The sequence below is a fragment of the Phalacrocorax carbo genome, chromosome 22, assembly GCF_963921805.1.
Source record: "Phalacrocorax carbo chromosome 22, bPhaCar2.1, whole genome shotgun sequence".
Classification (NCBI taxonomy): domain Eukaryota; kingdom Metazoa; phylum Chordata; class Aves; order Suliformes; family Phalacrocoracidae; genus Phalacrocorax; species Phalacrocorax carbo.
This window is the reverse complement of record NC_087534.1, coordinates 612102-625453: the sequence shown is the minus strand read 5'-3', so window position 1 is coordinate 625453 and position 13352 is coordinate 612102. Positions and strand designations below refer to the sequence as shown.

The 13352-nt window shown below is 54.8% G+C and overlaps 1 protein-coding gene across 1 annotated transcript in view; it reads right to left on the bottom strand.

Moving 5' to 3' along the window:
• The window catches only part of EPHA10 (EPH receptor A10), a 55065-nt gene that overhangs the window by 17565 nt on the left and 24148 nt on the right, over positions 1-13352 (bottom strand). Inside the window, exons 6-8 of the mRNA XM_064471231.1 lie at positions 8077-8232; positions 6990-7331; positions 51-175 (exon numbers count right to left, since the gene is read on the bottom strand). Coding sequence (XP_064327301.1) covers positions 51-175; positions 6990-7331; positions 8077-8232 — 623 coding nt within the window. The remainder of the gene's footprint in view (positions 1-50; positions 176-6989; positions 7332-8076; positions 8233-13352) is intronic.

Below are 13352 nucleotides of genomic sequence, written 5' to 3'. Positions count from 1 at the left end.
CGGCCGGGCTGGGGCACGGCCGGGAGCCGGAGCCAGTCCCCAGAGCCTACCTTCTCATAGTACTTGACCTCGTACTCGGTGCCGTTGGCTGTTGGGAAGCCCGGCTCCTGCCACGACAGGGAGATGCTCTTCTGCTCGACCTTATCCGTGCGGATGTCGGTGACAGGAGTCGGCACTGGAAGAGCAGAGAGGAAAGCAGTGGGTGATCACGGTGCTGCTGGGGGCAGAGCATCCCCCCGCTCCAGCAGCACCCAGAGGCCCCCGCACCAGCCCAGCACAGCCGGCCAGGCCTGGGGCAGAGCCCCGGGGACACGGCCGGTGACACTGCACGCCACCACGCTTCGGTTGCTTTGGCTCTGAACAGCCAAGTAAGTGCAACCAGGAGACCACACGTTACAGGGAATTTTATCTCTACCCTCATGTTCACCTCAGCTGAGAGTCCCATGTCAGCACGAATGCGTTCAGTTTTGGGTACTTCTTTTCTGCTTCTGCCCTGTGATGCCATAGTAAAATCTTTAACATTTTAAAGAGCTGAAGAACATGCTTCTTTTGCATGTACCAGTTTCCTCTCTCTGAATCAGGACTGAAATAGGTCAAACTCCAAGCTGGTGATCATCCAATGGGAGAAGATGATGGCAAAAATACAAAGGCTGTGTAATCTGCGGGCAAGTAACTCTCTGACCAAAAACAAGTGAAAAATCCTAAAGGCACCCTCTGCCCATGGTGCTGCGGAGGGGCCTGAGCATCAGCTAATGTCCAATGCCCCAAACCTGCTGCTAACAATTTATGGGAAATGCAACAGACAATCTTTGAGCAGTAGGGCTTGTAGAACAGACCAAGGCTTCTCCAACCACCCTGGCACAGGCTCTGCCCCACGACACCCCAGACAGCTGGGAAGAGAGGCGAGCTGACTGCCCTACCCGCTGCCGGGCACACAGCCTGTGCCCCGGGAGCTGGCTGTTTATTTCTAGTTAGCACATGCTCCACGCTGAATCTTCCTCTCTGGCATGCGTGCTCCCGTTTAGTTCATCTCACTATGCAAGATGCACTTGCCAATTGTTCCCATTTTAACCAGGTTTGGCTCCAGCACGTGGCAGGCAGCCCGCGGTTCCCAGCTATCCGCAGCCTCTGCCCGACACCGATGCCTTTGCTGTTTGCAGCAGCAGAGGAGGGTCTGCCCGCCTTACCCTGCTGCACCCACCTCCACTTCCCCAGAGCCTCCTCCTCGCCGCCTCCTCCTCTGACCACCTTCTGCCTTCAAGCAGCTGAGCTGCACTCGGTGCCCGTACAGCTCCTGCAGCTGACAGGCAGCAGCACTGCCTGCGCCGGGCTCCCTGCCTGCAGGCAGCATCCCAGCAGCTCTTTCAAAAGCCTCTGCCTCCTGCACCCGCAGAAGGCCAGCTGGACCTGTCAGACTGTCTGCAGCATCTCAGGAGCCAGCCAAGGACACGGCATCCCCCAGCTGCCCAGAGCAAGGCAGCAGCGGCTCAGATGATCTGCCCACAGCCAGGGCATTCACCAGCAGGAGCAGGGAGGGAGGCGCTGCCTGGGGCACGCTGGGACGTCAGTGTCTTTGCTGCAAAGCTACTATTCAAGAAAGACACTAAATACTTCAGTAGGGAAAATAAACTTGGTACCTTGTACCTGGTACCTTGATAAAAGCTCCTTATTGTAGCCCCTTCTGCTTTGGATTGCTTAGAGAGAGAATTAGAATTGATTAGAAAAACTGACCTCCCCAGCAGCTGAACACACTGAGTAAGGTCTTCACAGCTCTCCTGGGGCTGTGCCACAAGCTGTCCTGGTTGGGGGGCAAGAAGTCTTCCCTCTGGATGAGGAGGGAATGGGGAACAGCAGAAAAGCCCCCTGTAACTGCGGCTCCGGGCTGCCCTCAGCAGCCACCAGCCTGGCCGTGGCCGGACAGCATGGTCCCGGCACAAGGAAGGGTGGTCCCTGGATCACCCCGGTGAGCACCAGGGGCCAGAACACACCAGGGTGAAGGGGCTGCCGAGCCTGATTCACCTGTTCACACCAGCGGCCCTGCAGCAGGCACAGGGAAATCGGCCATCTCTAGCTTGCCCCGCTTCTCCATCAGATCAGGATGTGTGCTGGACCCCGACTGTCCCACAGAGACTCCTGCGGGAAGGAACGAGTCCTGGGAAAGTAAACTTAAGTGTCTGTGAAATTTTGTATTTATTACTTAGCTCATTAATCTTTGCTGAAGAAAAGAGTTCTCCTGATGTTTTATTCATGACGATTTGCTCCCTGATTCCAAGTCCCTTCAGCTTCTGCTGAAAGAGCAAGAGGGCCCGACGGGCAGGCGGGCGCCCCTGTGCTCACCCCCCCGCACGCAGCTCCCTCTGCTGCAGTCTGGCTGCGAGTCATTTGACATTTTTAAAAACAATTCTCCAAGTAAATACACTGGTCCCGGAGCTGACCTTTGAGGGGATATCAAATTGCCCGTGTGTAAAGAAGGGTGAGACGGTTCACCCTGGCAGCACGAAGCAAGGCAGAAAGGTTCACCAGGCTGAGCGGGACACAAACCAGGCGGCTGTACCACGAACCTGCGGCACAAGCGTGTGCCAAGGTCTGCCTTCTCGGAGAGCGAGGTGAAAGGCAGGACCAGAGGTCTCCACGCGCGCCCGTGGAGCGAACCTCTCCTGCCCGCGGCAGGCGGCCAAACGCTTCGCAGCTTTTGCGCCTCCCGCATTTTTTGCCAACATTTTTTCGCACACGGGGAGGCCTGTGCCTGCTCAGCACGGCAATCCCGCGGTGCCCGTGGCGCTGCCATCCTCCTCGCGCCACGCGTGACGGCGCGTGGGAAACGGCCAGCGCCAGCAGCACCTGCGTGCGGCAAAGGTTCCCCTCCCCTGCCAGAGACCTTCAGCCCCGCCAGAACCGGCAGTGAGCCCCATGCCCTCTTGTGGCACTTCAAACACCAAGGTTGGCACGGTTTTGCTCCAAACCTTGCAAATTGCTCCCTATTCCCGCTTCATCAGAGCCAGGTTTAGGCTGGCACAGGCTGTAATATGGCATTTGCTGTTGGGGCAGAGGGGTGAGAATGATTTTCATATGTAAGAAGTGTTTCAGTAAGATGAAGATAGATAAATATTCTCGACTTCCTTCATCAGTCCCGCAAGCACACACTGACCCACAAGCACAGAAACGCACGTGGGCACAGCTCTCGCCGCTGGGACAGCGGGGTAATCCCCGCCGCGAGCCCACGGCCTCCGCATGAGCGCACGCCACTGCATGTCTTACAAAACAACAAGTGATGCAGGCGGCCAAGGCCAGCCTGACGCTTACCTTGGGTTTTGCTCCTGTAAACTAAGTTAAGCTTTTATGTTTTATATGTTTTATATGATTCCCATCAATAAAATATCACACAGATGCCCTCCTGTATCTCTGAATCCAGCAAACAGACTGAAGAAACCTGAACACAGTTGTCCTGACTGTTAACAAAGTCATCAGGAAAAAAAAAAAAATCATGCTTTGTGATGGGCTGTAGAGCAGAACCCACGGTACACGCCAGAAGAGCAGCCACTAGCCTCCAATATGTTTAAAAGAGATTAAAGAAAATCACACAGACTATAAAGCATTTCACACTGTGAAAAAAATGTGTTTCCCATCAATATTTTAAGCTTCCCTAACATTGCCTCTATTCTGAAAAAGCAAACATTAAATTATTCACCACTCTGCCCGATTTTATAAACTCCACTCCAGTGCACGTGGGTTTACTCCTCTTAATTAACCAGCATACCAGCAGAAAAGGCACCAAACTAGGCGTGGGCACTGTGTTCCTCCACTGAACGATCCACTGCATCCAAAATCCCAAGGGGTTAGGGAGGGACAACAGCAAGCGCTTCAAGATGGAGCTGAACCAAGAGTGCCCACAGGCCACGTAGCAGGAAGAGCCTCTTCGGTGTGGCCCAGCTCGCGCCCCCAGCGTCTCCAGGCCCGCTCCCCGCTCCCCTTCAGAGCGGCCGAGCAGACACACAGCAAGCGAGAGCAGACCGCGGCCTGCCCACCCTCCCGCCCGCCGCTCCCCGCACGGCGCGAGCGGCAGTCGGAGGCACAGCACGTGCCGCCGGCGCTGGGACAGCCAGCCTCCCCCCTCCATCGCGGCTCTTCACGCCCCAACACAGAAAACACACCGGGCGCTGCCCCCCAGGCAACTCCTGCCCCGGGGTCCTTCTTTCCAAAGCAGAGACGCAGACTCCTGCGTTACCGTGCAGCTCTTCCAGGTCCTGTCCTCGCCCCGTGGCGGGCAGAGACCCCGCCGCTGCGCGCCCGCGCCCCCGCGTCAGCTCTTCCCGCGCCCCTGCGGGCCGGGGCGGGCTGGTGTCGCTGCACCAGCAGCAAGCAGGCGCAGGGAAGTCTGCTTCAGAGCCCCTAATTCAGCACAAACCACTTCTCCACAGTCTGAGAAAGGAGAATGCGTTTTGGCACCGGCTGCATTATTAATCTACAACAGATTTAAAGGCCCTTTAAGACATGAGCTGATCCCTGCCGGGAATAGAAATGACATCGTTCCAGAGTGTACATTTACATAGCTAATGCAGCTCTACTCGTGCAGGTAAACAGCTCCATTCGCTCCTCAAACACTTTTATTTAGTTCCATGCTGGGGCCAGATTAGAAAAAACACAGTATTAATTTTGCCTCCTGCAGACTAAATAGCATCTTTTCTTTTTCCCTGCAAATACAAAGAACAACTGTTAATTCCCTCTTGTGACTGCTGAAGGGGAAGGGCAGTGCAAAAGCTGCACTCAGAGCTATATTTAGAGGAGCAAGCATCTGACAGCTAAAAAGGGTCTGGTTTCTTTGTTTAATTTTTCCTCTGAATCTGAGTATCTGCAGCCAGAGCTTCCCCGTTGCTGCAAATGACTTCCGAGACCATCGCACCAAGAAGTCACCGCTGCCTTCGGGCATCCCTGAAGTTTCCCCCCCTTCTCCTGATCTCTGGCCCCACCCAGCACTTTTGTGATGGGCTTTAATGATGAGGGGCCCCAGGGCTCAGGGCTCGCTGGAGACAGCGCTTCCCACAAGCCACCCGTGCCAGCCATGGCGCCGCGTCCTGCCTGCACCGGGTCCCCTCGCAGCAGCGGGGCTCTTGCCCAAGAGGGTCTTACAGGCAAACCGGAGTGAGAAGCTGCCTCCCCAGGAGATGACCCCCTCCCTCGTCCTCCTTGCCGATGGGCGCAGGTTAATCACCACTGTCACTTCCTGCCCACAGTGCCAAAGCAAGAGGAACCGGGGCACCTGGGCACCTGCAGATGGGGGGGGTCCAGCCTGGCCCCTCCTGCCCCTGGGAGGGGACACCTTCAGCAGCAAAAAATGTAAGTGTTTCAAGAAACTTCCTGAGCCTCAGCTGCTCAGCTAATTCTGAGCCACCATCTGCATCCGGAGACTCGACAGCTCGACAAGAGACATTGATTTTGAACAGCTTACAAGATTAATTATGCTATATTCTTCATGCGTATTTCAGTTCCTTCTGGAATACGTAGAGTTGAGTAAGCGGCTGAGATTCCCCACTTACCCAGAAGAAAAGCTGTATTACACAAACGGCTAAGGCATGGGTTGGCATCCCGGACTTGTTGCTGCGCTCCCTACGGAGGACGGGGCACTTGCTGCCCTTACCCGGCCTCTTGTCCCCAGCTCAGACCTGAAGCTCCAGGCGAAGAGGCAGCTCCTGAGCACGGGTCCCTCTGCCCTCGACCTGACACCAGGCAGGAGCCTCTGGAATTACGGCTCGTTATTAGACCTCATTAAGCTCACCCCTCCCTAGCTTGTACGCTGGCTCAGGAATAGTCTGAGCTCAGGAGACAGAAGAGCTTCCCAGAGCTAAATCCATCCTTGAACAGCAAAGATCCTAATGAGGAATGACGCCTCCACTGAAGAGCAGTATGCGGCACAGCATCCACCCAACGGATTCACAGAAATTATTATACGAGGGGAGAGAAAGCAACAACACGTGCAAAAACATTTGATCAAGTGGTGGGAGAATTATTATAACAAGATCAAAGTTTAATCTCTTCAGATGAAATTGTTGGCCAATTCCTGCCACGAGGTATGTGAGGATCATCTGTCTCCATTAACTGTGGCTTGGCAAAGGGTTTTCATGCAAATTAATAACGTAACCGCAGAGGAGTAGACAAGGACACAACAAGCCAGAGCTGATTTCCCTTAGGCACCGCTAACAACCGAGGAGGGCTCAAACCCCGCCGGCCAGGGCCCCGCGCGCGCAGGCAGGCTGGAACGCTCGCCTCCCCGCACGTAAGGGAGCACACGCGCGAAACGTGAAGCGGAAAGGGCCGCTTACAGTAAGAAATTGTGCCACAGAAGAAGAGAGCATAGAAGAGAGGGGAAATCAATCTTTTTGTTCCCAAGTGATAGACAAATATTTGAATTATCTATTTTAATGAGGGTTTTTTGGAAACGGGCTGAAAACATTGCTTCTTTGAAGGTGCTTTTTTGTGACCTGTAAATTCAAGCTGCAGCCGGATCACAGAGCAGACTTGTCCCTTGGGAGGAGCCCAGGCTGCCACCGCGTTCACTGCCACGCTGCTACAAGCCAGCGCAGCGGGACACAACGGGGCCACGGGCTCGCCAGCACAGCCAGCTCCTCGCCTCCCCATGGCGCCAACCGAAACCCCCTTGGGAGTGCCGCAGGCTGTCTCCATCTCCGCCTGCAGCCTGCGCTGCCACGCCGCCCGCCACCACCGAGCACCACATCTGGGCCACCGGAGCAAACCGAGAGGAATCGGGGCACCGCCACGGCACTGGGCGGGCAGAGCCCCGAGGACGGTGCTCGCGCCACCTCCAGACCCCGTGTCTTCCCGGCTATAAGCCGTGGAACCAGCCACTGAGCAGACCCACGGACGCCAGCGGTGGCACACAAGCGTGAGACGGCACCAACACCTGTTTTCGTGGTGCCACGGGGGCGAGGCACCGCCTGCCTTCAGCGGTCACGTGCGCTGTGCAGCAGCCGTACCTGCAAGACCGGTGGAGACGTTGACTTCGGCATACTGCTGCCCCGACAGCGGGCTGATGCCCGAGACACCGTTGACAGCCGCCACACGGATGGTGTAGTTGACGTGAGGCAGCAGGTTCACCAGGGTGACAGTCCGGTCCACGAGCCCCGTCTGCTGCGGCACGAAGCCCACGCCGCTGCCGCACTGCTCACAGCGGCCCCGCAGGGCCGCCGGGCACCGGCCGCACCACAGGCTGTAGGTCAGGTCGCTCCGGCCGCCCGCGTCAGCAGGGGCACTCCACTCCAGGACCAGCGAAGACTGCCGCAGGCTGTAGACCAGGTTCCTCGGGGCAGAAGGTGGACCTGGAAGCAGAAGAGTGTCTGTGCACGGACACCAGGACAGCTGGGCGCTGCCTGGGGAGGAGGGCGAACCTACGGGTCCCCTGGGAGCAGCAACTCGGTGGTGGAGCAAGAGGTCCTGGGCAGCCGCAGCACGTGGCTGCACAAGGGGACACAGACGTGCTGATGCACGCAGCTCGGTGGGGACCCCAGACGGAGGATCCCCACTGCAGGGACACATCATACCATACACAGCAAGCCACAGCTCACGCAGCACGTCAGAAGCACTCTGCCGGACCCGGTGCCTCCCTGGGGTTCGGCTGCAAGGGCCCAGGAGCCGTGCTGCTGGTCGGCACAGCCCAGCCAAGCTCGCTCTTGGGCAAAGCAGGAGGGTTTCTCATCACTGTGGCATCCATCACTGGAGTAGCTGGGGTCCAATCCAATTAACCAGAGGCCATTTAATTAAAATCTGTGAACCATATTGACTCAATGACTGTGCCCTAGTTTTACCGGGGAGTCTGCAAGCCCAGCCTGCGAGCCCTGTGGCATAGGGACGGCCCCCCCATCCCCTCCCCACTGCAGCAGTACCCTCGTGCAGGCAGGACCTCCCAGGGACACGCGTGCCCGAGCGCAGCCCCCACGGGCTCACAGCGGGAGCGCCTCGGACAGCGTCCCAGGCACCCGCCCAGCTCTGTGCTGCGGGACGGGCGCAGCGTCTGCATCCCCATCTCCTCGCTTTACAAAGAGCCAGCACTTCAGCGAGACGTACGTGTGCAGGAGGCAGATGGTGGGTCTGACGGGGACCTGGAGTAGTTCTTCTGGCAGGAACAGAACGTGGAGGCTTCCTCATGCGTGAAGCTGTGCTCAGGGCAAGGAGAGCAGAAAGGGAGACGGAGGGAAAGCTTGTAAAATCCAGGAAGGCAAGCTGAAAAGACAGACAAAGGGAGTTATGGGAAGAACATCACAAGATGAATGGGGGATACATCTAATGACTGCATTTCCCTATTTCCTGGGACACCCTTTGCCTGCCACTGGCCAGCAGGCATCACCCTCCAGGCTACCTTCCCTCAGCACGTGCATGATCCTGGCACCCAGAGGGATGTGCCTTTGGTTTGACCCAGAACGGACACTTGGATGCTGTAGCTCAACACTGAATTCCAGGCTGGCAGACCCTTTCCAGGGGCTGGAGGAATGGTCAGACATCAGCTGGAGCAACACCTGGTGGTTCTGGAGGGACACAGGGGACAAGGTGGCTGCAGAAAGATGCAGGATATGGAAAACACATGGCTTAGGGTTTAGAGTCAGGGAAGTGGAGCAGAAATTACATGGCAACCACAGCAAGACTCAACAACAACCCCAAAAGGGAAGGAATATTGCAAATGGAGAAGCTGGAAACCTCATCAGTCACCAGAGCTTCATATACAAACCCAAGCCACAGGCCATTCACTGGCAGCTACGGCCTTATCATTGTGGATTACACAGCAGTCACTGCCTGCGATGACTGCTGTGCGCTGAAGTTAAACAACAGTAGTATAAATTTACTTTTATAGGTCTCCACATGTTCCCCTTATCCTTTTAAAAGTACCTTTGATACGCAAACAAACATCCAGGTGAAGGATTTGCTTGATCTTTACTACAAGCAACATGCTGCCTACAAGCAATACCCCTGGCAGGACATCCAGAAGCTAGTTCTGCATGAAAGACTTATTACCTTACAAAATCAACAAAAAAAAAGGCTGCAAAAGCCCATAAAGCAGTTTGCAACAGCTTCAGTTCAGACCCAGGAACACCTGAAAATGAAGCAGCCTGCAAAGAAACATGTGCCTGCCATTGCTGGGTGCCCCACGGGGGATGGGGCAGGCATGCCCCATGCACACCTCCCGCCTGCCTGCACAGAGGTCCCCTCGGGCTGGCAGCCCCTCCACGCTGAGGGGTGACCCCCAGCAGGGCCATCTTGAGGGGCAGGAGTTTGTCTCAGCTGGATTTCAAGCCAAACAGAAGCCCTCATGTTTTGCTTGGCTCCTTCATCTTCTTGGCATGGTGCTGCTGTCTGCTATCCCTTCATCAGCTCCCTGAATATTTAAATTTAATCACTTGTAAAGTTCCTAGATGAACAGCTCCACTAACGCAGTCCCCTCTCTTATCATTTCTAAGGAGCTGGCTGCTGAGACTGTTCCTTTTAAAGCAGATTATTCCAGCGTACTCTGGTTCATTAATTTTTAGCATGATATAAAACTGGCAGCTACAGCTGTGATCTGAGGACAGTGCACTAGACATAGCACAGGGTGGGGAGGACCTTTCCCTGGGATGCTGAAAATGGGTGATCATTTAAGGGGAGGTTATTTCATCTACCGCAAGGTCTTTAGAAATCCAGTGCCCTGCAGTCACACTCGGGGAGGGACCGCAGCACCGTGGCTGAGGTTTGTACTCCCAGTGGTCCCCTCATCCCTGGCTGCCCGCACACGACAGACAGCAGCTTGGCAGAGCGGGGAGCAGCAACGCACATGAGAGATTTTTGCTTTCCTTACCTAACAGACTCAGCCTTTCAAGAGCTGCCTAAAAGCCTTGCTCCTTGCCAGACAAGATCTTGTGCTGTCGTGTCACCCAGTGCAAGAAAAGCCTGCAGAAAGGAGCAGATTTGGCCTCCTCAAGCCCATTCCAGTCATGCTTAAGAAATGAAGAGAGACTTCCTCGTACCTGGAATGGAAATTGCAGCTTTCCACCTGATGTGGACTCAACATCATATTTCTATAGCAAAACTGAAGAGTTAGTTTGTTAAAATGGAGAATAAAAGACTCCCAAACTTTAAAAAAAAATGAAGGAACTGAAATGAGCAGGTTATTCCCGGGCGCCTCTTGGCTGTGGTTCCGAGCTGAGCTGGACAAGACGAAGCATCGCGGCGCACGCGGCAGTCACCCAGACACGAAGGGCAGCCTCATCAGTGGGCTCTGGCCAGCTGAGCTGGCGACTGCGCTGGGCACCAGGACCCCACAGCGGTCACCGGAGACACGCAGGCGCTTGTCTGCCTGACCTGCCTGCGATGTTGGCACTGGGCGAGACGATCCACGTGCCAGGAGCCCTCATTGCTCCCACTGGCCGCAAGGGAGCCCAGACACCCTCACCGGCTGTCAGCGCCTGCCGGACAGCTGGAGCATCCTCTCCTGAGAGGTGCCGGAGGCGGGATTTCTAGGAAAATATGTGTTTCTAGGGAGAAGAATCAACATTTACTCCTCGATCTTGCAAACTCTTGGCTACAGCTGCTGCCAACATGGCACTGGAGAGCCTGCGGTTCTATAGTCACCCCTCCCGTCTCTGCACAACTCCAATACCAGATAAAGGTAACCTTTAAAAGCACGGGCTTGACAAACACAACAGAGAAGTAAGATTAAGGCAGCGAGCCACCATGCATAGTAAACGTCATTCCCTACCTAGGGTGCTAGATGAAACAGGAAAAACTAGCAAGTGTTTAAATTACTCCCAAAATTTCCAGCTTCCTCTTTATATTTGAGAAACCAAACCAAAACTAACGTTACATTCACATAACGGAAACATAGTTTGTTTTTCTTTCAGCTCGGCAGCACCGACCACAGCGCAGGGCACAAATGTCAGCAGTGACCGATAACGGCCACCTCCGGAGCGCAGAAGCTCGAGAGCACATCCCTCCGCAACAGCGGCAGCACCCAGATTTCAACGGAGAAACCCGGCACAAGCACCGAGCGCGCGGAGTCTCCGCTGAAAGAGCCGCTGACAGCGAGCCAAAATCGTGCTGTGCCCCATCCCGAAGAGGCAGAGGATCAGACCCCCAGACCCCGCAGCCCCCACGCGCTGGGAACAACGCTTGAACTTCCCCGAGCACTCGAGCGTTTCCCCCGGCTCCGCAGGGCCGTGGCCGGAGCCGGGGCTCGCACCACCACAGAACCAGCCCTTCGCCCAGCGGCTGCAGGACACGGGGCGACGCGCGCCCCGAGAGCAGAGCCGGTGCCCGGGGCCTCCCGGCAGGCAGCCCCGCGACGGGACGGGCTCGCGGGCTCCGGTGCTGCGCATCGGTTGCAGCCTCCGCCTGCTGCGGCTCCGGCTCAAGCTCGTCCCTCCCCGCGGGGAGAAGCTTATCTCGTTACAGCATCAAAGTCTGAACAGTGGCACGAGATTCCTGCTCACACCCTCTGTCAGGAAGAGCAGAAAAATCAATCTTGTTTACAAACTTGACGGGACCAGAGCACTAAATCCAGAGCTTACTGCTGCCATACCTTGGATTTAAGGGTGAGCCCGACAGTCACATAAATTTGACATCTCATCACAGGAAATGGAACATTTTCCATTAGAAGCATCTTTTGGGCTGTTCCTTGATGTTTTCTACTAGCTAGGAGAAGTGAGTTTACAAGTGTCTGTCAGAAGATACGTTGGTCAATAACCGCATGAAACGCCTCAATTTGCTTTTCCCAGAAACACAGGCCCGCTGACCCCACACGAGCGCATCCCCGAGGAGCCCGGGCGCAGCTCAGCCAGTGGGCTTACTTGCTAATTTTGTTCCTTGGTTGCCTGAATCTTACACTTGAGAAGACTCAAAGCACCCCAGCACATGTGATGCATCACGTGTGCATCTCTTTCTTTTCTCAGATAAACTCCCACCCTCTTCCACCTCATCCTACAAGTGTTTTTCTTGGTGCCCAGCTGGTTTAGGTGTCCCTGTTATGCTTGTTTTTGCAGTGGGTATGTGGCAGCTCTCAAGAGATCAGGCCAACAATTTATAAAATGAAATTATCTTTTTTTGTACACTATCTTCTATCCTATTCCTTGTCCTCTGGTACTACTGCAACTTAATAATTAAATAATAAAATTCAGTAATACATCCTCCTAGAGCCAAAGAGAATCAGCTGGATGGGTCAGACAGAACAACTGCCTCTCTGCAGCTCCATCATCGCTGCCCACGCACGCTGCCCCCGTTCACCAGGCGTGCCTTATTCATTTCACTGACAGAGAGAGTACACGTTCCCCGCTTGATATAACACTATGCACACACGATCAAACCAGTAGCAGAACAAGCAACATTGATTCGTGCTGCAGCTTGGCAGATTACCCAGCATGATGCACCCACAGGAAGGGTTTCTCTTACCGACTCATCTGCCGCAGCTCCTCGGACAAGAGTGGACGGCTCTATCAAGAGAGGGCAACGTCCTCTCTCAAGCCCAGCCTGGGCCATAAGGAAAGCAGGGGCCACTGAGGGTGCAGAGTTGGAAAATGCATGGTTTCCCACTCAACTGGCATAGGAGAGCTTTATTTTTCCCTCCCCAGCAGTTCAGACATCTCCATCGCACAGCACCATGAAGCCTGCCAACTAGGTTTTTCCGCCAGCAGCTCCTGGGCATAACCTTCCTCTCCAGCCAGGGACTCCGAGTCACAGCTCCAAGGATGCTGAAGCTGCTCCTTCATCAGCAAGGATCTCAACATTTCCTAAGCTGCAGCTAGCTGAGCATACAAGTTTTGGCTTAAAAACAGCAGAAGAGATGCCCAGCTGAAATCCTGATTAATCTGCAAACGGGCATCAGAGTTTGAGCAGCTTTATCTTGTTAATCAATGAACAGTGATTAAAAGTGTCTCACCATGTGCATCAAGTAGGACAACCTGACTGCAGGACACAGGCTCTGTAAGCTCCGGGGTCGATCGTAGTCGGTGTTCAAGTGAAGCATGGCCAAGATTGTGCATGCCGCAGTAAAATTAATTTATTAATCACCCTGGCAGTATTTACCAGCTGGTCAGCCGCCTTTTACGGCATGCACTTATCATACCCATCACTGCCACAGTTGACTACCTCAAACAATTAAGTTAACCTTTGTTTTCTTTTTGAAGTATGGAAACATTAACCACACTGACAAGCGGGAAACTGGGACAGAGCAACTGTATGATTTGCACAAAGTCATACGAGACAAACAGGACCAAGAAGAGGACTCGGGGCTCTGAGGGTCCAGCCAGCACACTGACTGCACAACCACAGACAGAAGGTGACCCTTAAGGATTCACAGCTTTCCTCTGCAAATGCTCTGCATG